Raw genomic sequence first — 24,690 nt, forward strand, 5'->3', positions numbered from 1 at the left:
CCACTTTCTGCTAGCTCAGTGTTTGAACTATTGTCAAGTGTGCCATGGAAAATATAATTCCACAAAATAAATTAATGCATGAAATGCATCAGGGATCCAAACTCTTCACCTTTCGGAGAAATTCGCCGTTTTGAAACCATAATCGGTCACTTTTGTGATTGTGATGAGCAATGATTAATGTCCAAACGTGACATATTTATACGTGTTAAGGATCTTTCACATGGCTCGCGTCAGCGCTGCAGAATACATTGAAGTCTATAAAGAGATATATAAAGTTTTTCACACACACACATTTTTACTTCATTTTATTTTCTTTGAGAGTACTAAGCAACAATAAATATTTAAAACTGTCCAAATTTGTGAAGAAACATCGAATGTCTCATAATTCCTTTTAATTATATATAATCGTTTACGAATATCAGAGACGCCCCAGTTGTTGAACTAATTTAAATTCACCAAGATAATGCTTAGACCTAAACATAAACGAGTCCTTTTTTTACTTTCTGCTACTTTCTCTCTTCAAAATACATGTTTTCAATGTTTATTGTGCACACCTTTTTTTACAGGGCTAACTCGTAAAATCACCCTTCTGTGACGCTTTCTGCAACTCATTTCATATGGAGAGCAATGCAGAGCTTGAAGCTGCGTTCACACTGCCAGCGACACGCAGCGACAAAACGACATCATCTCATTCATTTTCAATGAGAGCTGGCGACTTCCGGAAACAAGAGCGACGGCGACCGTTGGTGACCGGATGTGTCCAGCGACGCAACAAAGTTGAGAAATGTTTAACTTTATGCAAATGACGAGGACTTTCGGGAGAGACAGCCAATACGAGAGAAGATGGTAGAGCTCATGTGATCCTAACATTTTAATAATAATATTAATTGTAAAGAAACAGTGCTGTTTAGACTCTCCATACACACCACTAGCAACCTAACCGCCAGCCAATGGCGACATGCAGCGACAAAGTAGTTGGCAGTGTGAACGGAGCGTTGACTCCTCAACTCAACTTGTGTGAAATGTGCTTTACAATGATGAAACAACATTATCGAAACTCAAAATTATTATTATTTGTCTATTATTGTGGGCTTTTCTGATAAAAGCCATGCTCAGCAGTTTAAATAGGCTACTGTAGGAAAATTATACTCTAGATCTGCTTAGCGTTTATAATTCTTATACTGAAGTCAGTAGATTTGTAGCCATGCAAGTTTTAATAAAGGAGAAGATAAGGACATTATTGAAACTCACTATAGTAAACTATTATTGTTGTATTTTGGGATGCAAAATGACAAAATCAGACCGAAGGAAACTATAGATCTGCTTTGTTCTTTTAATGCGTAAACGCTATAAAGTCTCTTGGTAGATTTTTGTTATGAATGACTCAAAATGATTCACTGACTCACTCATAGCACATAAGATGCTCATTTGTCACCACCTAGTGACATTTTCAGAAGGGGTCACTGAACTAATCAGTTAATAAAATATAACAAATTTGTGAAACAGAAGCAAGCCTCACCAAAATACTCTTTAATTTGCCACTAATTCTGCACAATTGTATCCTTTAATACATTTGAATACCTATATTAGCTGAAATTGGTGCTTTTAGCTTATTCCCAGAAAAAATGTTCATGTGACTTGTTTTTTTGTTCGTTTTTTGCATAGCCGAATTTCAAACGTTACAACTAAACATGCTACTAAGACGGACAGCAAATATGGACAAGTTCTTGAACAGGAAAAATATTGATGATGGTTAGCCTATGTGGTATAGAGGTGTGCCGTATAATTGTTTAGTCGTAAAAAGTGTGCCGTGGAAGAAAAAAGGTTGGGAAACACTGTGCTAGCTGCCCTTTCTGTGGGTGGCCTGAAAAAAAATCTAGTATTTGTACACAGCCCTGGCTCTGTAAATGGGACAAAAACAAAATGGATCAGACCGATCCACACAATACGAGTAGTGTTGGCTGGAGTACAGCCAATCAGCAACAGGGGGTTGTTCTTTTGGTCAGCAAACCGAACCGTTACTGCGGTTCCCTTGAATTTGGGGGGCGGAGCTTCCAAAAGTGCACTGAAGGGAATTGTGTTTGTTTTGGCAGTTGAGTTTGAATATCAACAGTGTTTCTCAGGAATCGCTGTGCACCTTTAATAGGATCTATGTATCTATAATGCCAAAATAAGGAAAAAAACTCGGCAACAACCATCAGTGATGTTTTTAATATGAGGAGATTTTCATAATGTTTTTCATTTATCTTTCTTAAAGTGACATTTGTTCTGATATTGTGTTGTGAAAATTAAAAAAAGCATCAATGGAATGAATACGTATGTTCATTGTTTTTTTTATTTTTATTTTATTAACAGAACATAATATACAACAGTATACAAATATGTACAAAAAATACCGGTGTGTACAGTACATTAATTCCTTAATAAAAAAAATAAATAACCACGAAAAATACTACAAGTCTTTTTGCTTTTTTTGTTGACAATATTCTCCAAACAGGTGCTGTAGTTCTTGATCTCCTGGAGAAAATGAATGAAATTTGTCTCGGACCCTGACCATTTCTTCTTAGGTATGTGGAACTTCCCCCAAATAATAAGAAGTTGCACAAGAAAAATCTTATTATTATTATTTTCATTGGAATATTATATACATATATCAAAATTTAAGAGTATACACAATTACAAAAAAGATGGACAATAGATAATTTTTCTCTTTTACTTTATTATTGAAACAATATTTTTCACAGATATTCCAAGCTTTAGTATAGTTTATATATTTCTAAATACATTGTTCCACAATCAACTTTTATGAGTAGCTGTTTCGCCTATTATAATATTTATAATATGTTTATTGGTACAATGACGTTTAAGTATATTAATATCTCATATAAACATGCTGTCTTTTACATATATTGTCTCAGAAATATCATATCCACAAGCTCTTACAAAATACGTACATTCATTGTTTGCGTTGCGTGTTTTTTTAATGACGTAAATTCTCCGCCCCTCCAATCAGAGCCCTGAATCTGCGCATGTCACGTAGTCTTGGATCTTCCCTTGACGTTTGGATGCACAGAAGCTAAAAGAGATGCAATGCTTTAAACTTTTTTTTAACATATATTTGATAAATGTGCTCCTTTCCATAATATCTACGCGATTTATGGTACATTTAATATTTAATTATATGTGCTATGGTTGATATTAGACGTTTTGATTTTTACAAAACATGATCAGATACACTTGTAGCTAGCTAGTCAAATTGAAGATTGTAAACACTCTTTTTTTTACAAAGCATAATTTCATATGCTCCGAAAGCAGCTCAAACATGCAGGCAACTTGTAAACATGTTAAATTTATCGCGTCTTAAGCTGCAGTTCTGTCTTTGTTATTTGGCTGGACAAAGCCTTTTTAGGTGTCAATTGAATGTCATGGTTTCCTGCGGCCATGTCTTGTAAATCTAAAGTTGCCCCCAGTGTTGACTTCGACCACAGCTGCTCTGATAGTGTCGAATATTTGACACTCAACTTTGGCCCTTTTGAGACCGTCCATCGCTGGAGGAGGCTACCACCATGTGATGAGTTTGTGGGTGCAAGGTACCGTTTATTTACGAACAGTTGAACTCCATTATCAACTAAATGGATAGTTTCAGCTGATCACAGTGCATAATTGAATTGTTATTTATATATGTAAATATAATTTTGTTCCTTGCAGGCGTAGCAAGCACACTGTTGTGGCATACAGGGATGCCATCTACGTCTTTGGTGGAGACAATGGGTAAGTGTTATTGATTTCATGTTTGACAAGCATTACTCGGATGACTCACTCAACAGATCTCACTCTTGTAAATTAATTATTTTAGGAAGAATATGCTTAATGACCTGTTACGGTTTGACGTGAAAGACTGCTCATGGTGCAGGTAAGTTTTGTATATCTTTTACATGGAGGTGGATTTTTGAAAATGTTTTAATATAACCACTAACTCGTGTAATTTAATAGGGCATTTACTACCGGCACCCCACCAGCACCAAGATATCACCATTCTGCTGTTGTGTATGGAAGCAGCATGTTTGTATTTGGTAAGTTTTACTGTCAAACTTTTTAAATGTCTTAATTTCCCCCTTTCTATGTGCTTAATATTTTGCTGGTTGTGTTCAAGGTGGCTACACTGGAGACATCTATTCGAACTCCAACTTGAAAAATAAAAATGATCTGTTTGAGTACAAGTTTGCCACTGGACAGTGGACAGAATGGAAGGTGGAGGGACGGTAAATCATAGTTTTTCATAACTAATATTTGATATCATTATTATTGTTGTGGTATTTTGTGTGTGATGCAAAGATGTTTGTTTTTTATGTTATAGTTTGGTTGCCAGATCTGCCCATGGAGCCACAGTCTATAATGACAAGCTTTGGATTTTTGCCGGATATGATGGAAATGCAAGGCAAGTTTTTCCCATCTGCACTATTCACAGCTCTCCACAGCACATTTGAATCTAGAAGCATTCCAATCTAATCCAAAATGCTAATATTCTAGCATCCTTATGTTACTGTATGTTTACATGTGGATGAATAAAACAACATATTTTTTTTAACAGGCTGAATGATATGTGGACCATTAGTCTTCAGGATCGTGAGCAGGCTTACTGGGAAGAGGTGACTGCATTTGATATTACACTGAATTATGCTTATTCTTGGATTTAAAACTAATAATAATGTTCATTCATAGTCAGAAGTCCTTTTATTTAACTTAGGGCTTGTGTTTAGAATAACTTTATTCTCTGCCAACGTGCCATGCTGTATTGTTTTTTTAATGTACTGCTTTCTTTGTGTCAATGAGATTGAACAAAGTGGAGAAATTCCCCCCTCTTGCTGTAACTTCCCTGTGGCTGTATGCCAGGATAAGATGTTTGTATTCTCTGGCCAGAGTGGAGCCAAGATCACCAACAATCTCTTTCAGTTTGAATTCAAAGGCCACATGTGAGTCATTTCTTTGTGTTATGTCTATACAAGTTTCTATCATGTTAAAGGTGTCATGACATAATCAAATTTTCCTTTATCTTTTGACATATAAGAGGTCATTGTACTATAAAAACATACTGTAAGTTTCAGAACTCAAAACATCCTCCTCAATAGAAAAAGAGCATTTATTTAAATCCTGACAAAATGACTCGTTCTCTACTTCCTCCACATTGTGATGTCACACTGTGGTAGACATTTGCATCCGACAACCTCCACAACACTTCAACGCCTACTTTACCTTTTGTAATAATTTTTATAATGCGCAAATGGCTTGAACGTGCAGCGTGAATCTCATCACACTTTAATACTGATTAGCCTCCCATTCAGGTAATGAAAACGTGCTGTTGATCATGAGGAATTATTACTTCAAGATGTAGATTGAAATGCAGGTCAGGTGCGAAAGACTTCATATATATAAAATAACCTGCTACTCTCTCACTGTTGTTGTGTGCTAGTGTTTACCCCTCTGTGATTTTGAAAAATGTATGACATAATATAAGAAATTGTGGCATAACTCACTGCCTTCTCTACAAAGGAGGAAGCAGGTGTTGGGAACACAATACACATAGACTTTAATTACAAACAGTTCACTCAGACACAACATACAAAGTGCTATCTAGCACACACAAGCCGGTAGACACACACACACACACAGCTCACACTGTGACTTCCCAGCCCAATGCAGAATGCACGTGTTTACGAGCTGTGTGCACCTCTCTCTCTCTCGAACCGGCGTCTCCGGCTCCTCTTTATCCTTCTCCCAGTTTATTGGAGGTAGTTCATCACCAGGCATCCATCCTCACATCCTGTCCATGCCCTCCTCCTTGTCACAGAAATATTTTAAGATTCCACACAATTTCGTGTTCAGTAATAAAATAAGCAAATTTGTGACATTAACTGTGTTAACTCATTTTGTAAAAAAGGACAGTTTTCTTTATTAAAGCACTTTGACAAGATGCTCTGTGAAAATTCACATGCAATATTTTTTATATGTGGGCACAGCCATTGACCAGGGAAATAAAAAATGGCACTCCCTGTCAAACATGTTGCCGACACCTTATCTAGTGCATGTTTACATACACCAAAAAGTTTAAATAGCGCAGATGGGAGCAAGAACATTTATTACAGTTAATTACAGTTCCCATTAAGTAAAAGGGAACTGTAATAGTTGTAGTCAGGTACTGACACATTGGAACAGTGAATTCTGCCTTGGCATTTTGTTACACAGATGGACTCGTATCCCAACTGAGCACTTACTGCGTGGTTCCCCTCCACCTCCTCAGAGACGCTATGGACACACAATGGTGGCGTTTGACCGTCACCTGTACGTGTTTGGAGGGGCGGCAGACAACACACTGCCCAATGAACTGCACTGCTATGATGTAGACTCTCAGACCTGGGAGGTCATTCAGCCCAGCACAGATAGCGAAGTAAAGATCTACAAAATTACAGGAAAACATCAGTCAATATATTTACTACAAATTCATGAATACACTGTGTATATTTATATTTGCTTCATAATAAAGGGGGGTGAATGAGTTTCACATTTATTATGATATCTAGGAATTTTATTGATATATTATTGAAATTATGTGGGAGAGGAAGAGGCAATGTGATCGGGACATGACCAGAATCGAACCAATAACTCCTGCAGGAGCTCCAGAGCTCAATGTGCAAGTTTATATATAGGTCAGCGATTAACATATTTTTTGTGTAGGGGCAAGGTTATCATATAATGTCGCACAGTTTTTGGGGAAAAGTTTCCTGTTAAACCCAATTCTGATGTTTCCTAACTTTTTCTTTGTGTTTGTTTTTATTTGTAAATATAATTTCAATTGTCATGCCCATTTTCATTTAGATGCCAAGTGGGAGGCTGTTCCATGCAGCCGCTGTTATTCATGATGCCATGTACATCTTTGGTGGGACAGTGGATAATAACGTGCGCAGTGGAGAAATGTACAGGTTTCAGGTGGGTGCTTGACCTTCAGGATCATCTGAGAAACTATTTAATTTGCTGTTCCCTTCAGCTCATATTTAATTGCCATTATTCTTACTAGCCTGTTTCCCTCGTTTTGAAATGCTTATGAGGAATAAATAAAGAATAAAGCTGTGAACAAAATATTAAACTGATCTTTATTTATTCTTTTGCCCCAGTTTTCTTGTTATCCAAAGTGCACACTTCACGAAGACTACGGGAAACTTTGGGAAAACCGTCAGTTCTGTGATGTCGAGTTTATCTTGGGAGAGGTTAGTTTTCCCTCTAGTCATAATTTAAATATTTTGTATGAGAAACATTTTATTCTGAATCATTGGCTATGATAAATTGGTATTATTGAATTGTCTGCCTTAAACTCTTTAAATATGTTTACATGTTTACAGAGGGAGGAGAGGGTTCTTGGTCATATCGCCATAGTAACAGCTCGCTGTCAGTGGCTTCGCAAGAAGATTCTACAGGCAAGAGATCGACAAAAACAGGTTTATTTCTTTGTTTTGTAATTTGCTATTAAATTGTATACAAGATGCAACTGATAGCAGCTCAAGTGCTATTTTCTTTTTACATGTTGTTACACAAACACTTAAAGCATGCAATCATCTAATAATATGAGTGGTTTCTGTATGCACGTTTTTAATGGTGAAACAAGGATTTCATTAAAGGGTAACTAAACACCTGCTCAGAGTCTGACTCCACCCACTAGAAATATTTGAAAATGCTGGAAAAGTGGGCAGACCCCGGCGGGGATAGAGGGAACGAACCGAGTGCGGGGCTGAGCGGGGGCACCTGAGACTCGTAGTGACGGATTAATTGACAGCTGCTGTCAGACTCTATGTTATTATTATTCCTCACACGGTCGCAAGACGACATGTACATGAATCTGGCGTGGTGAGCTGGAACCTGCTTACGTCAGCTGTCACCGCTTACGTCACGAAGTACCGCAACAGCCAATAGGAAAATTCAACTGCAGTAGCCACCGTTCAACCTGAAGAGGGCAGCACTCAGACGTTTTTACACCATATATTGTAGAATTAAAACACTTTATACACAAATGTCAAAAAAATTACTTGAATCAATGACCAGTACTAATAAAGCCCCATGCTTACAGATCATTAACTAAAAAAAGTTGGTTTAGGGTTTAGTTACCCTTTAAAATGCGAAAACATTTCACCTATTTTCTATATTTTTATTTTCAGTATTCTCCCATTGGGGTACATTTTGTTTAGTAATCCAATTTTCTTTTCATAATCATTTAATGTCAGCATATCTGAATGTGAGATTTAATAGTTTAAATATATTTACCTTTTTTTGTAGAAGAGTAAACAGGAAGCCAATGAGGAGAGTGAGGATTGTGGCTCAGGCAGTCAGAAGGACAGCTCTGAAAGTGGAAGGACTTCAAGAGGACCTCCTTTATTAGAAGTATCAATCCGAGAGGCAGACGCTCAACCATTTGAGGTTTTGATGCAGTTCTTGTACACAGACAAGATACAGTACCCACGCAGAGGTGAGTAAATTTATCATCACATGCCAGCTTAAAGGAATAGTTCACCCAAAAATTTAAATTCTTTCATTTACTCACCCTCATGCCATCCCAGATGTGTATGACTGTGTATATCTAAGATTATTTAGAAGAATTTTTCTGCTTTGTAGGTCCATACAGTGCAAGTCAATAGGGTCCAGAACTCTAATGCTTAAAAAAGTACATAAAGGGAGTGTAAAAGTAATCCATACGACTCCAGTGGTTCAATTAATGTCTTCAGAAGCAATGTGATTGGTGTGGGTGAGAAACAGATCAACATTTGTCATTTTTTTTTTTTACATAAATCTCCACTTTTAAACAGCCCTCCTAAGCACTCTTCTCTCCTTTTGTTTTTTGCTTATTCACATTCTTCGTGCATATCGCCACCTAGAGGGCAGGGAGGAGAATTACAGTAAATACAGTGAAAATGTCTTAAATATCGATCCCACATCTATCAAATAACTTTTGAAGACATGGATGTAACCACTGGAGTTGTATGGATTACTTTCATGCTGCCTTTACATGCTTTTGAGCTGCAATGTTTTGGACCCTGTTGTCTTGCATTGTATGGACCTACGAGGCTGAGATATTCTTTTAAAATCTTTGGGTTCAGCGAAAGAAAGAAAGAAAGTCATACACATCTGGTATGGCATGAGGATGAGTAAATAATGAACGAATTGTACATTTTGCGTGAACTATTCCTTTAATAAAGGACATACAGTATATTTTAAAATATATATTATTTCTTTTTTATGTCTCTCCACAGGTCACGTCCAGGATGTGCTGTTGATCATGGATGTATATAAACTCGCTCTGAGTTTTAAACTGTCTAGACTGGAGCAGCTCTGTGTTCAGTACATTGAGGCGTCAGTGGATCTGCAGAATGTTCTGAGTGTGTGTGAAAATGCAAACAAACTTCAGTTAGACCAGCTCAAGGTAAAGTTGACACATAGTGTCCGTCTGTTCATCCATCCATCCATCCATCCCCAGAGAACACTCCCTTTGCAAATGGTGAAAAAAGACAGTGAATACACAAACTGTAGCATAAAATCTCAGAAGTTAGATACTATATTTGGTACAATTATAATATAAGCATTGCTGTATTTGCGTCACCCATTGAGAAAAAAACCTGGCTATCCTGAGATTTGTGTGATCTGTTTCTGTTCTCTAGGAGCATTGCTTGAACTTTGTGGTGAAGGAAAGTCACTTTAACCAGGTTATCATGACTAAAGAGTTTGAGCGCCTGTCCACTCCACTGATTGTGGAGATCGTGAGACGAAAACAACAGCCGCCTCCCAGAGTCTATTCTGACCAGCCAGTGGATATAGGTACAAGTTAACTCTGAGGATCTAAAGCTTCAAAAATCTGTATAATCATTTTCACCTTTAAATTAAGTGAACCTGATGTTCTTGTCCTCATGTTACCATTTTCTTTTCAGGCACATCTCTCGTGCAGGACATGAAGGCCTGTCTAGAGGGAGCAGGGCACGAGTCCTGTGACATCATTCTTTTGCTTGATGGTCATCCGCGCCCTGCCCATAAGGCCATACTGGCTGCTCGCTCCAGGTAATGGACACAGTAGTCACTAGTTTCTTTGACCACAACTTGACAAAGATACAATTAGATTTTAATTTCAAGTATTTAAAGGAGACAAGTGTAAAATACAGTTAAATTGATTATTTTTTTAATGGCAGTTATTTTGAGGCCATGTTCCGCTCCTTCATGCCAGTGGACGGACAGGTGAATATTTCAATAGGTGAGATGGTTCCCAGTACACAGGCCTTTGAATCTATGCTGCGCTACATTTATTACGGGGACGTCAACATGCCTCCAGAGGACTCGCTGTATCCTTCCATACTGCTCTTGCTCAAATTCCCACATATTTTAATCTTCTGCAAACTTTTCTGCAATTAATTCAGGTTGAATTGTTTAACATTTCAACTCCATTCAAACTGGGGTTCTAGATAATTTCAGTCTTGGTATTGTATGAATTTTACAGTTCTTAAAGGAATAATTCACCCAAAAATGAAAATTCTCTCATCATTTGTTCACCCTCATGCCATCCCGGATGTGTATGACTTTCTTTCTTCTGCACAAACAAAGATTTTTATAAAAAATATCTCAGCTCTGTAGGTCCATACAATGCAAGTGAATAGTGACCAAAACTTTGAATTTCAAAAAATCATGCTTTAACAGACAATGAAACTGTAATATCTATAAAATCTTAGTCATCATTGTGTAATTTGATTAAATATGATTGTAAATTGTGTATAAAAAGAAATGATTAAATAATAATTGTATTTAGAACCCCAGTGAGCAATCCAAAGGCGACTGTGGCAAGGAACACAAAACTCCACAAGATTTTGGTTAATGGAGAATAATAACCTTGATAGAAACCAGGCTCACTGTGGGGCCAGTTCCCCTCTAGCTAAACTGCATGAATTTAATGCCAATATTACTTATTTATGGGCAGTGCAAGTCATAGTTAAAAAAAAATTGAACTTAGTAAATGTTCAGGTCCAGTGTTTAAACAAATTTTTTTTATGAACTGTAAGTTTAATAATTAATGTCTTTGAAGTCCATCCTGGATTAACTGCAGAAGTTCACTTGGATTCATTGTCATTTATTAGTTTGCTGATGAAGGCTTTTGTTGGCTATTAATTGATAGTCTATAGATTCCATTTCAAGAGTGTAGTCCATCAATACGGGGATGAAGGCAGAGATTAATGAGGTGCATCGCAGTTCAACCGTCAGGTCATTTTGATAAGGTTCAGTGGAGTCCATCCTAAGTCCAAGTTTCAGGCAGTGACATATGAAGTATCCGATGTTTTACAGTTGGAGTTGGCATCAGTTCATCGAAGTGATGTCTGGCTAGCACCGGCTGTAGTTTGTTGTCATCACTCAGCGACACGTAGCAGTGGAGTCTTGACACCAAGCAGGAACGGAGCTGGATCTGGCCGGCTCTGAAACATGGAAACAAATAGAATAATATTAGCATAGATACCATTCAATTTATGGATGCCATTGCAGAGTTATAGATTTTGAGAAATGTTTCTGGTTCCGGCACACCTAAATAAAGCATCCTAATTGTGAGTTGATGGATAAACCAAATTTATGCGTGGCTAAATAGATGAGTCTTTAGTCTAGACTTAAACTGAGTGAGTGTGTCTGCGTCCCGAACAGTGTTTAGGAGACTATTCCATAATTTAGGAGCCAAATAGGAAAAGGATCTACCTCCTTTTGTGGATTTTGATATTCTAAGAAATATTAACAAGCCATAATTTTGTTATCATAATGAATGTGATGGAATATAGCATGACAGAAGTCACTTAAGTACTGCGGAGCTAGACCCTTCAAAGCTTTGTATGTAGTTAACATTATTTTAAAATTAATATAAAATTGAACAGGTAATGACAATGTAATGACGATAGAATGTGTAATATGATCATATTTCTTGGTTCTGGTCAGCACTCTGTCAACTGCATTTTGAACCAATTGAAGTTTATTTATTGAACTTGTTGGACATCCTCCTAGTAATACATTACAATAATCTTGTCTTGAGGTCATGAATGCATGAATTAGTTTTTTGGCATCAGCAACAGAGAGCATGTGCCATAATTTACCAATATTTCTGAGGTGGAAGAATGCTGTTCTACAAACATTGTACATTTGATTTTCAAAGGACAGAATGGTATCAATTATAACACCTAAGTTATTTGTTGTAGAAGACAACATAACGGTACACCCATCAAGAATCAAATGATATTTTATTGGCTTATTTTTTAGAGGCTTTTGGTCCAATAATTAGCACCACTGTTTTGTTGGAATTGATTAGAAGGAAATTTCTGTCCATCCTTCGATTTCATTGATACAGTAAGCTAATTTGGAGAATTGTGAAATGTCGTTGGGTTTGGAAGAAATATAAAGTTGGGTATCATCGGCATAACAGTGGAAGATTATTCCACAATTCCTGATAATATTTCCCAAGGGAAGCATATATAAGGAGAAAAGCAGAGTCCCTAAAACTGATCCCTGTGGCACTCCATACTTTTGTTTGATTTGACAATTCCTTGTTTACACACACAAAGTGGTAGCTGTCTGATAAATAGGACCTAAACCATGCTAATGCAAGTTCACTAATGCCAACATAATTCTCCAGCCTGTTCAGGAGAATGTTGTGATCTATTGTGTCGAAGGCAGCACTAAAATCTAAAAGCACTAGAAGAGAAATGCAGCCGCAATCAGATGATAAGACATTTGTAACTCTGATAAGTGCAGTCTCTGTACTGTGATGGGGCCTAAATCCTGACTGAAATTGTTCATATATACAATTTCTCTGTTGAAATGAACATATTTGAGATGACACTTCCTTTTCTAGTATTTTCGTCATAAGTGGGATATTTGTCTATAATTAGCCAATACTCCAGGATCAAGCTGTGGCTTCTAAATAAGCAGTTTCATAACTGCCATTTTAAAGTTTCTTTGGACATGTCCTAAGGATAGCAAGGAGTTAATAATATTAAGAAGAGGTTCTAAGATTACAGAGAATACGTTTTTAGGAGCTTAATTTGTATTGGATCTAACATACATGTTGATTTATTTAATAAGTTTTGTTAGCTCTTCATGACCTATGACAGCGAAGGATTAAAGTTGCTCATGAGGATATTTATGAGACACTGTTCTGTGGTGCAGTTACTGTTGATTTGCAGAATTCCTGCATTGGGATCATTGCATGATTTCTATTTTATTAGAAAAGAAATTCATGAAGTCATTACTAATGTGCTGCAACGGAATATCTATTTTAGTCGATGCTTTATTCCTATCCAATTTACCTATATTACATATATACTCATATTACAGTGTCTGACATGTTTTGCAAGTTCACACATCTCTTAAACATTATCTTTAGTGATCTCCAACTGGTGAAGCCAAACATTGTTAGTGCCAACATGAATAACAATTTTAGAAAATCTACGTTTTGCATTATCCAGCACTTGTAAATTTGATCAGTCGCTCGAGCCCTGGAATGCATTTAACAATGGTGGCTCTGTAATTCCACGTTCCTTAAAGTAGAATCATTTATAACCAAGGCTCTTTCAAAATTATTCTCAGTGGGCGCATCACTGAGTGAGGAAAATCGATTGGAAACCCTAACAGGGAATGGGAGAGTGGTATCGCTTTGCTTAGTGAGTATGCTGCTGAGATGTCACCCAAATGCCCTGCTGCAGTGGCTCTACAGCCGGAATCAAAATAACAGTATATAACGGCTTATCTTTCTCACTGACCTCCACTTGCGTTCAGATGTGTGTTTCTAACTCATTAAACTTCTCCGTCAGCCTGACTAATTCCTTACATTACTGGCATGCAATGCAGGAAGAAATGGCATGGTCGTATGCCATAACTTACCGCAATTGTTTGTTGTTTTTGTTGATATGGTTGTTCTTATGTGGTGAGGGTTTGAGATCGATAGGGTTTCTGATCAGCAGAGATTTGAAATTGATGCAATAATCAGTGTAAAACACAGTGGAGAAAATAAATCCATGCAATTGAGACCCGAGATTTAGACAAGCTGAGAAAAAAATAGAGAAAATGGGTGCATCTCACCCAAAACCAATTGGGTCACTTCGGAAGACATAGATTTAACCACTGGAGTCTATTCCCGTTGCTGCCGGCACATTGCATGAGTCTGTGTTTGTAGCTTGCTAGCCTGCTTGGCATTGCTTATACTTCTTATACATTCATCGTTTTATCCTTTACCATGATTTCAAGCTCTATTACACTTCCAAGCAGCATCTATCGCTCTGCGCATTTTTCAAGCGATAGGAAGTGTAATCGAGCTTGAAATCATGACCGTGCCTAGAGACCTTAATGGCAAAATGAACAGTGAAAAAGGAGTAATATTTTGGTCTGCTCACACCCAAAACCGATTAGATTACTTCAGAAGACATGGATTACACCACTGGAGTTGTATGGATTACTTTTGTGCTGCCTTTATGTGCTTTTCTGAGCTTTTAGGTTTTGCTCACCAATCCTTGCATTGTATAGACCTACAGAGCTGAGATATTCTTATAAAAATGTTCTTTGGTGATCTGCAGAAGAAAGAAATTCATACACATCTGGGATGGCACGAGGATGAGTGAATGATGAGAGAATTCAATTTTTTTTTTAAAGCGACTTCCAAATGAGACACATATCAAGCAATTTGTCATACAAAGTACAGAAGAAACTGTACTTTGAGTCTTTTCCCCCCTTTTTTTCTGCATATTAAGTGCAGGTTAAGTGCAGTGGTAAGTGCGATTAATGTGGGATGATTAAGTGCTTGCGTGTTTTCAGCTGGTTCTTAAATGTTGAGAAGGTAACAGCAGATCATGTGGAGGTTGGAAGTTCATTCCACCACAGAGGAGCAGAGAAAGTGAACAATTGTGAAATAGAATTTTGAGCCTCTTTGTGATAGGACCACCAGGCGCTGCTCATTCATAGACTGCAGAGAGCGAGTTGGAGCATGAAATGTCCTGATAAGCCAGAGTCAAAGCCTTGAATTTGATGCGGGCAGCTACAGGTATGCCGGTAGAGTCCATTTTGTTTTAGCCCTTTTTTGCTGGTTGAAGACCAGATGCGCTGCTGCATCCTGGATCATCTGCAATGGCTTAATTGTGTTAGCTGGAAGGCCAGCCAATAGAGCATTGCAGTAGTCGAGTCTTGAAATGACGAGAGCTTGGACCAGGATCTGTGTAGCATATTCAGACAGGAAAGGCCGGAATTTCGTGATGTTGTAAAGTACGAATATGCAAGACCGGGTGGTTGATGAGATGTGTGCAGTGAAATTAAGCTGGTCATCTACCACCACTCTCCCAGGTTCCAGGCATTTCTGATTTTTGTTGGTGTAGTTGAACCATGATGAATAGTGCGGTTGTGGTCAACAGATGGGTTGGCTGGGATCACGAGGAGTTCTAACTTGGCAAGGTTGTGCTGAAGGCGTTGTTCCTTCATCCAGGCCGAAATGTCCGAGAGGCAGGCAGAGATACGAGCTGAGACAGTAGGGTCATCAGGCTGGAAAGACAGGTAGAGCTGTGTATCATCTCCGTAGCTGTTGTAGGAAAAGCCATGTGTCTCAATGACCGGTCCGAGTGATGTTGTATATACATCGAGAAGAGGAGTCCAAGCACTGATCCTTGAGGAACCCCAGTGGTCAGCTGGTGTGTCTTGGACCCCTCTCCTCTCCAGGAGACCTTGAACAATCTGCCAGTGAAATATGATTTAAACCATCCAAGCACAGTTCCTGTGATGTCCTGGTCATAGAAGGTGGACAGGAGGATATTGTGTTTCACTTTGCCAAGGGAACAGACAAGTCAATGAGGATGAGGACAGATTATTTGGAGTTAGCTCTCACCAGTTGCAGGGTTTCAGCTACTGACAAGAGGGCAGTCTCTGTTGAGTGTCCTTTTTTGAAGCCATTTTTGGATAAACTATTCCTTTAAGAAATGTACCATTTAAAGTTTGAAAATCATTCACTTACACTGAAAAATGACCGCCATTCAAAATCTAAATGCTAGCAATAATGTCATTTTAATACAGTTGTGGCCAATAATATTGGCACCCTTGGTAAATATGAGTAGAGAAGTCTGTGAAAAAGATGTCTTTTATTTTTTACCCTTTTTATCTTTCATTCAAAATATTCACAAAAATCTAACCTTTACTTGAAGTAAACTAATTAAAAGAGGGGGAAAATCTAATAATGAAATACATATTTTTCTCCAAAACATGTTTGCCACATTTATTGGCACCCCTAGAAATTATTATGAGTAAAATATATCTATATATAAAATATATACAACTCATATTTTACATTTTTTAGTACAGCTGGGTGACTAGGAACATGAAATTGTTCAGCCATGACTTCTTGTTTCACAGGGGTATAAATATGAGGTAACACACAAGCCAAATTCCATTAGTCATCCATCACAAAGGGTAAGATCAAAGAATTAAGTTCTGATGTACGGCAAAAGGTTGTTAAGCTTGACTAAATGGGAAGTGGCTATAAGAAAATAGCTAAAGCATTTAAAATACCAATTTCCACCATCAGGGCAATAATTGAGAAGTTCCAGTCAACTGGAGATGTTACAAATCGGCCTGGAAGAGGACGTGTGTCTATATTGTTTCCACGTACAGTGAGGAGGATGGTTTGAGTGGCCAAATATTTTCCAAGGATCACAGCTGGAGAATTGCAGAAAATAGTTGGGTCTTGCGGTTAAAAAGTCTCCAAACTACAATCAGATGTCACCTACACCACAACAAATTGTTTAGGAGGATTTTAAGAAAAAAGCCAACCAAAAACTCAAGTGTCTTAAGTTTGCCAGATACCACTGGAAATTTAAATTGGACCGTATTCTATTGTCAGATGAAACAAAAATATAGATTTTTGGCAGCAAACACCAGAGATGGGTTTGTCGCACACAGAAAGGCAGCCATATGTAAAAGTACCCCATACCCACGGTTAAATATGGTGGTGGATCTTTGTTGGTCCTGCAGAGTCCCCTGACCTGAACACATGTGGGGTGAACTGAAGAGGAGAGTCCTCCGTCGTGGACCTCAGAATTTGGAAGGATCTGGAGAGATTCTGTATGGAGGAATGGTCTCCGATCCCTTGCCATGTGTTCTCCAACCTCATTAGGCATTATAGGAGAAGACTCAGAGCTGTTATCTTTTATTGTATTGAATTATACAATAATTGTGCCACACATATATTTGACAAAAAATAATTGTTCATTTATAATTTCTTTTTAGGTTTTTTATAAAACTTACATTGTGTTTGCAATTGTTTGGTATCCATTAGAGGATAGATGTTTGTATGAAGATTTTGAATGAAAAATCTAAATATATACAAAGACTTTTTTTACAGCCACCTTTGCTCATATTTACCAAGGGTGCCAATATTTTTGGCCACAGTTGTATTTGCATTCTTTATGATGATTGGTGATTAAACATCAATGTTACATGGTACAACTGAAATGTAATTGGAGACTCTCAGTCAATCAGAGTTCAAAGTCTCCCTCTTTATTTTTTCTCACTCTTACAATCTATATTTTTTTCAAACTATCATTTTATCAAACAATTAAACTATTATTTTGCAATCACAAGAAATGTATTTCCTTATATCAATTATGGGAATATATTAGTTCACATTGTTTACATTGATAAATAAATTTTACAGCCATTTAGCCTTTTTTCTAATGTTGTTTTAGTTCATACATTTGCCCTTAATTAGAGCACAGGTATCTATTTGCAGCACCTTATTACTATGGTTTCTCCAACAACAGACTGCAGGCCTACTGCAAACAGAACCTGGAGATGAACGTTACAGTGGAGAATGTCTTACAGGTAGGTCCGATATGACATTTACTAACATTCGCATTTTTTAATTATAAACAGCAGCTGTCATGTGTTATTGTCCTTTTCTTGGTCCTCAGATCTTGGAGGCGGCTGATAAGACTCAAGCTCTGGACATGAAGAAACACTGCCTGCATATAATCGTCCATCAGTTCACAAAGGTTGGTGTGCTTTTGACCACAGCTCTATGCGTGTGCTGGTTACCTCGCCACAGTTAAACTTGAAATCAAGATAATCAGTGCAGTGTTGATAACCATTGCAAGGTCTTTAATGTGTACGTTTTGATGGTCCTGATTGCTCTTTGCAATTAATAACCAATCTTTCAATATATAAAACAGTGGAAATTATGTAAGACAGAACATTTGACCTGTATTTATACATGTTAATCATGAACAATTTAATAAGTCTGCCAAAATTCTCACCAGTAATAATGAATAGCCCCAATCTTTTGAAAACACGTTTATCTTTAGATGTAAAATAATACAAAATCAGTGTTGGGTGAAAAAAAACATAACAATGATTTTGAAATGCCATTGAGTGCCTCTTTGAATTCCTAATACCTATTTGATATTCTTGTGCATTTTACCCTATTGCCAGCTTCTTTTTGGCTGTTAATTTGCTGTCAGCAGTCTCTTGCATGGCCTGTGGTGCTTACCATTTATTTTTTTGGTTCTCCTTCCTTCCCTGAAGGTGTCCAAGCTCCCCAATCTGCGATCGCTAAGCCAGCCACTGCTGTTGGACATCATTGACTCACTGGCATCCCACATATCTGACAAACAGTGCACTGAGATGAGCTCTGATATATAGCCTCTCCTCCCCTTCCTTCTCCCATCCCATCCACTACGAACGTATTTATTTAATCATCCGATCCCGCTTCACACCCCATTCTGTGTGCTGTTTCACTACCCGTAGATTTTATTTATCAAAATTGTGATTAGGAAACATGCTGGATGTTTGTACACTCTCGTTTACTTTCACATAATACTGAAATCATATTTTGAAAATGCACTTAATTGTTAGTGCACATTACACCAGTCTAATTTTAGTCTACTGCCCACAAAATGATATAATTAGACATACAATTTAATGTCCCACATAATCAGAGCATTAAAAAGACTACCGCAATTGGTGTGGATCTAATGGAAATCTGTTCAGGTCACATTTCACTGCAAAATAAAAAATAAAAAAGTATGATTTTTGGTATTGTGACTTTGCTTCCATTCCTCCCAAAAATGTAATTAAGTAATGCGTTTTCTTTTGAATTTTTGTTTTGTTTTTTGTCATTCCCATTATTCTTTATGGTGTTTCTCATTAAATTATTAGTTCTTTACATTTACATTTATTCATTTAGCAGTATCCAGAGAATCGTACAAATATGGAAAACAGCAAAAGCGAGAAATAAGAGAATTGCTGCCATACAAAGTTTCAGGTGTGCTCAAAAAAGTACAAGCAGAGAGGAAAGTGAGACAGTGGTGAAGTAAGAAATTAAAACTTTTTTTTAATAAAGTAGTAATTATATAGTATTTTATATTCTGTATTACAAGAAATTAAAAAATACTGCAATGATTTATAATTAAAATCAGCACAAAGGCAGTACAAAAAATACTACCATTATTTCTAAATACTTTAATCAAAATTACTTCTATATGTGTGTATATATGTTTTTTTGTTTTGTTTTTTGCATTACATTAATGAGGTGTTTTATTTTGTATTCACAAAATGTACATTTTGTAAACATGCTTAATTTTCATGATAATAATTTCACATGGCAAAATATATTTTCTTGATTTTGGGTTGAAATATGACTTAACAGATTCCATTCTTTTACATTTAGCAATAAATTGAATTCACAATTGAAGTTCTGTTTTATATGATATTCTGCACTTTATGAATGTAGTAGTAGTCAGATTGATTTATTCCTATACCTTGTATTGACTCTGTTGCTGTTATCTTAAGTTATGTCAGTGCTTGTGATTACACCATTATGACAGTATCAACATAATTGTAAAAGTGGATCATCACAACAACAGTCAATGTTAAAGGTCATGTATACTCTACTGTAACCATGTAAATGAAGCTGAATTATCTGTTGGCCCCTGTGGGCACTATGCCTTAATAAATTGTGCAACGTCAGCAAACTAGTTTTCTGGTCATATTTTATAAAGTTTTAGAGAAAGGGAATGCCATAAATCTATAACCATCTGTTAACACACGTTGCATTGCTGTTAATTAGATAATATTAGCATGCTTTGTTTCTGAATATTAGGAAATAACTGAATGAAATGATAAAACTATGTGTAAATGTATACTTTTCCACAACAGAAAGCAAGAAGACACTGAACAAGAGCCACTTTTTCTTCAAACATTTGAAATTAAATATGCACATTATTAACTCGATTCCTCTAAATTTAAAAACCTCATGCATTCGCTGCCATAATCAAGAGAATATCATAAAATCTGAGCCTTAGACACTGGCGATGACAGAAAAATAAAAGGCTTTGGACTCCAGCACAAAGGGACTCATTCTCTCCTGAGTAAAACACACTAATAACTTTCTGCTAGAAACTGGGCATGTCTCAGGCCACCCATAACCTTCAAAGATCAGACTTCTGACTTTTAATATCATCTATCATTAGAAGTGAATGGACAAGTCTGGGAAGACTGGCACCTTCAACAAACTGAGATTTGTAGATATTCTTTGAGGAATATTCCTGGTTAAAAAACAAAACAAAAGACAAGTTATGCTCAAACGACTGCATTTGTGGCATAACATTGATTACCCCAAAAAGTTATTTCTTAAACAGAAAATTAAGTGAATGGGGCCAATTTTTGGAGAGTCAAAAGACAGAAATGTGAAGCTTAGAATTTTGTAAATGAACTAACTTGTGCTTCTGTTAAAACTCATATACATTTTTTTGCACTGTTAAGTTGTTTAAATCGTTGTTTTGTTTTAGAGTTTTAGGGTTAATGAAGTTGAAATGGTTAGCAAGCATTTTTTCACACTAAAATCATGCTAACATGCATATTTTTGAAACTGAGTATTTGAACGTTTATGGACTGGCCCCATTCACTTCCATTGTAAGTGCCTCACTAACCCAGGTTTTTGTTTTATTTTATTTTGTAAATTTAAGTCAAAACTATTTTTTTTTAGTAATCAGCATTATGCCACAAATGCTGTCAATTGAGCTTAAAGGTGCACTCCGTACATGTTTTTCCCTCATTTAATAAGTTTTACTTCTAAAGAAATGAATAGTCATTATGAAACATATGTAACATAAACCATGACCACTCATGTTAGATGAAGAGTTCAGTCATAACAGCTCTTTTGTTCTACACGGAGCAGGGGCGCGTCATAGGGGCAGCCATGTTAGAATCACATGACCAGCTGAGTACTACTTCCTTAATCTCAGAAACATTTCAGTAGCAGAAAAAGTCATTGTTGATGTTATTGTATGTAATTATGATTGTAGTGCATATTATTCATTTAAAAGTTAAACTTCAAAGAGATGTTTAAATAGTAATATGACTCTATTAACTTGGCAAAATGAAATAATGATTGAAATAATGGAAAAACTAATTAGATGTTTAATTTATAATGGACAATACATGCACTTTGTGTATGCACAGTGTGTTCAAATAAGTACTTTTCAGTGTGCTTCTATGTAAATCAAACTTGCTTTTAAAGTTAAGTAACTTAAAAAACTGGCTTAGGTTCAGCAACATATATTAATTTCCTTTTTAACAGATTGATTCTGAAATAAAATAAATGAAGCTGTAATATCAACTCAATTATACCATTTAATTAAATTGTCAAGTCTGAAAAATAGGTCAAATTTTCAAATGCATTATAAAGTACGTAAAGTGGAAGATTTCCATGTTCAGTGTTCAAGAACAAATAATGAGGAATGGATGAGCCATGCCCAGAGTATGGGGCAAGGTGTCTGATTTCCTTCCAGTAGTGGCCGAATATTAGAGGACTCCTCGTGGTACATAGTGTTCTCAAAGAACAACAGTTCATTCAGCAGCTACCTGACCCTTGGCAAAATCACTGAACTTCTCATTTGTTCTTCTAAAATAAAGAATAAAGAGAAAAGTGTGGGCTATGCAGGGGAAATGCTCAGAGATTGCTCTTGTTATTCAGTATACTTTCATTAAGTGGTTCATTTCACGAGTTTCATTAATTATTCTTTAATTTCATTCAAGTATCAACTTTGTCTCAGATGTTTCTTTTAAAATTCTTTAAAAGATAAAAAAATAAACATACACAAATGAGTATGTTTGTGGTTTAATATAAGTTAAAGGGATAGTTCACCCCAAAAAATGAAAATTCTGTTATCATTGATTCACCTTCATGCCATCCCAGATGTGTATGACTTTCTTTCTTCTGCTGAACATGTGAATGGTGACCAGACCTTTTGAAGCTCCAAAAGCATATAAAGGAAGCATAAAAGTTATCCATAAGACTAAAGTGGTTAAAATCAATATCTTCAGAAGCAATATGATAAGTGTGTCCAAGAAACAGTTCAATATTTAAGTCCTTTTTTAACTAAATTCATTTTCAAAATGTGAAAGTGAAAGTAGAGATTTACAGTAAACAAAAGGACATAAATATTGATCTGTTTCATTTCCACACCTATCATATCACTTCTGAAGATTTGTATTTAACCACTGGAGTCGTATGGATTACTTTTATGTGACCTTTATGTGATTTTTGGAGCTTCAACAGTCTGGTCACCATTCACTTGTGTTGTATGGTCCTACAGAGCTGGGACATTCTCCTAAAAATATACATTTGTGTTCAGCAGAAGAAAGAAAGTCATACACATCTGGGATGGTATGAGGGTAAGTAAATTCGTTAATTTTCATTTTTGGGTGAACTACCTCTTTAACGGTTATGGACTGGCCCCATTCATATCCATTGTAAGTGCTTCACTGTAACGGCGATTTTCTTTTTTGAATAAATGAGGGTAGATTTTTTGCTGTAATCAACATAATGCCATAAATGCCATCGATTGAGCTAAATTTGTATTGAACCCGGAATATTCCTGTGATCATTTGATTTTGGTAGAATTTGATGAGTTCATGTTGAAATATTGTCTTTTGATTGCTGACTTTTTCCAATTTGGACTGCAGGCAAATCTGAGCAGAGTTTGAGAGGTCTTTGAGATCTCTTCTGAAACTGGTGGAGACACATGTGAGATTACAGAGGTATTTTTCTCATTCTAAGTAACAGGAGACTTGAGTAAAAGTATCCATTTGCTTGCCATTAAAGTTTAAATGTGATTTCTTTCTTTCTTTCTTTCATTCACTTTTTCACCTAGTTCAGGCTTCTTTCTCTGCACACACTTAAATCTAGGCATATCATATTTCGTCTTTAAAAAGCAGTTATTGTCCTCTGTAAAGATATTCATCAGTTTGAAAAACAGTCCTGCCTTTGTGAAGGGTTTCAGGAGTATCCAGCAAGAACAGGTGAGTTTTTATTAAAAGAAAAGGGAGGAGCCAGTCCAGACTGGGTCTTGTGGACAGAATCCGACAGTCTCAGATGGACTGACCGGCAAAGTCAGAGAATACACAAGTACTAATATGGTGCTGCTCACCACTAAATTCGTCCAGAGAGCATCGCTCTTTGTGTCCTTTGGAGGTTTGGTCACAACGTTTATTACAACCTTTCTACCACTATGGAAGACAATGAACTCAGACCTGAATGAGATGGAGAACTGGTATGAGGGTCTTTGGCACATGTGCATCTACACGGAGGAAGTCGGCATACACTGCAAAGAATTTGAGTCTTTCTTGGCCCTACCACCAGATACTCTAGTTGGACGGGTCCTCATGTGCATTTCCATTGCAACAGGATTTCTCGGAGTGGCCGCAGCATTTTTTGGACTTGAGGGCGTCGAGATCGGCGCTGGAAGGGATAGAGTGAAGAGGACGCTCCTCATCCTCGGTGGAGTGCTGATCTGGGTGTCAGGGATCACGACCCTTGCAGCTGTTTCATTTATGGCATACGTTATGGTAGTGAAATTCTGGGATGAGAATTTACCCGATGTGATGCCCGGATGGGAATATGGAGAGGCCATGTTTTCTGGCTGGTTTGCTGGACTTTTTCTTGTTGTTGGGGGGTCATTTCTCTTTGTCGCAGTCTGCATGGGTGATCATGCAGCAAAACTCAAGCAAAAAAGTAATATCCTCGCTTCGCAGTCAAGCACAGCGGCCGAGAACTTACCATTACCAAAAGACGGAAATCGTGTAGCTTACTGTAAATTCCACTTTCAGGTTGTTGAAAATACCACCTGTATGTGATTATTCAAGAATGCAACTTTTTTTTTTTTTCAGCTAAGGCTGATTTAATAACTTAGGGGAACATGTATGCATGATTAAATTAGTTTTGATCACAGCTGTGATTGCAAGAGAGAAGAGGTCATTTGCCGTAATCACAATAAAGTGATTTGATTTGATTTAATCAGTCCCCTCACAAGTAAACTGACACTATTTTGACAATCAGATACTGTAGACTTGACAAATGTGTGAGCTGCCAACCCAAAAGAATCCTAAATCTATTACAATATCTCTTTGTAAGGTTTGATATATTTTCACTATTAATGCATTACACAGAATACTGAAATAATCTATCATGGTTGGAAGCTTTTGAAGGGCAGATTAAGTCACTTCTTATGATGCTTTTAAGATCATTTTTCAAAGCCCTTCTTGGTACTTTTACATACTCAACAGTTTTATACACATTATAAATTACTATGAACCAAATTATGTTTTCTG

At 36.8% G+C, this 24,690-nt stretch overlaps 2 protein-coding genes across 2 annotated transcripts; both read left to right on the forward strand.

Moving 5' to 3' along the window:
• Positions 1-3,039: 3,039 nt before the first annotated feature.
• Positions 3,040-20,042, forward strand: lztr1 (leucine-zipper-like transcription regulator 1). Its single transcript, XM_052097806.1, has 21 exons — positions 3,040-3,160; positions 3,401-3,590; positions 3,709-3,771; positions 3,857-3,913; positions 3,994-4,073; positions 4,154-4,262; positions 4,358-4,438; positions 4,592-4,649; positions 4,834-4,973; positions 6,244-6,445; positions 6,874-6,984; positions 7,170-7,262; positions 7,395-7,490; positions 8,323-8,512; positions 9,294-9,463; positions 9,699-9,855; positions 9,966-10,092; positions 10,221-10,370; positions 17,799-17,904; positions 17,994-18,074; positions 18,604-20,042. The coding sequence occupies exons 2-21, from the start codon at positions 3,421-3,423 to the stop codon at positions 18,718-18,720; spliced, it is 2,358 nt and encodes a 785-aa protein (XP_051953766.1). The 5' UTR covers positions 3,040-3,160; positions 3,401-3,420; the 3' UTR covers positions 18,721-20,042.
• Positions 20,043-23,496: 3,454 nt separating this feature from the next.
• Positions 23,497-24,166, forward strand: cldn26 (claudin 26). The gene is given in 2 exon segments (XM_052097871.1): positions 23,497-24,108; positions 24,110-24,166. Coding segments are annotated over 2 exon segments (669 nt in total).
• The last annotated feature ends 524 nt before the right edge of the window (positions 24,167-24,690 follow it).

The sequence above is a fragment of the Xyrauchen texanus genome, chromosome 3 (genome assembly GCF_025860055.1).
Source record: "Xyrauchen texanus isolate HMW12.3.18 chromosome 3, RBS_HiC_50CHRs, whole genome shotgun sequence".
Classification (NCBI taxonomy): domain Eukaryota; kingdom Metazoa; phylum Chordata; class Actinopteri; order Cypriniformes; family Catostomidae; genus Xyrauchen; species Xyrauchen texanus.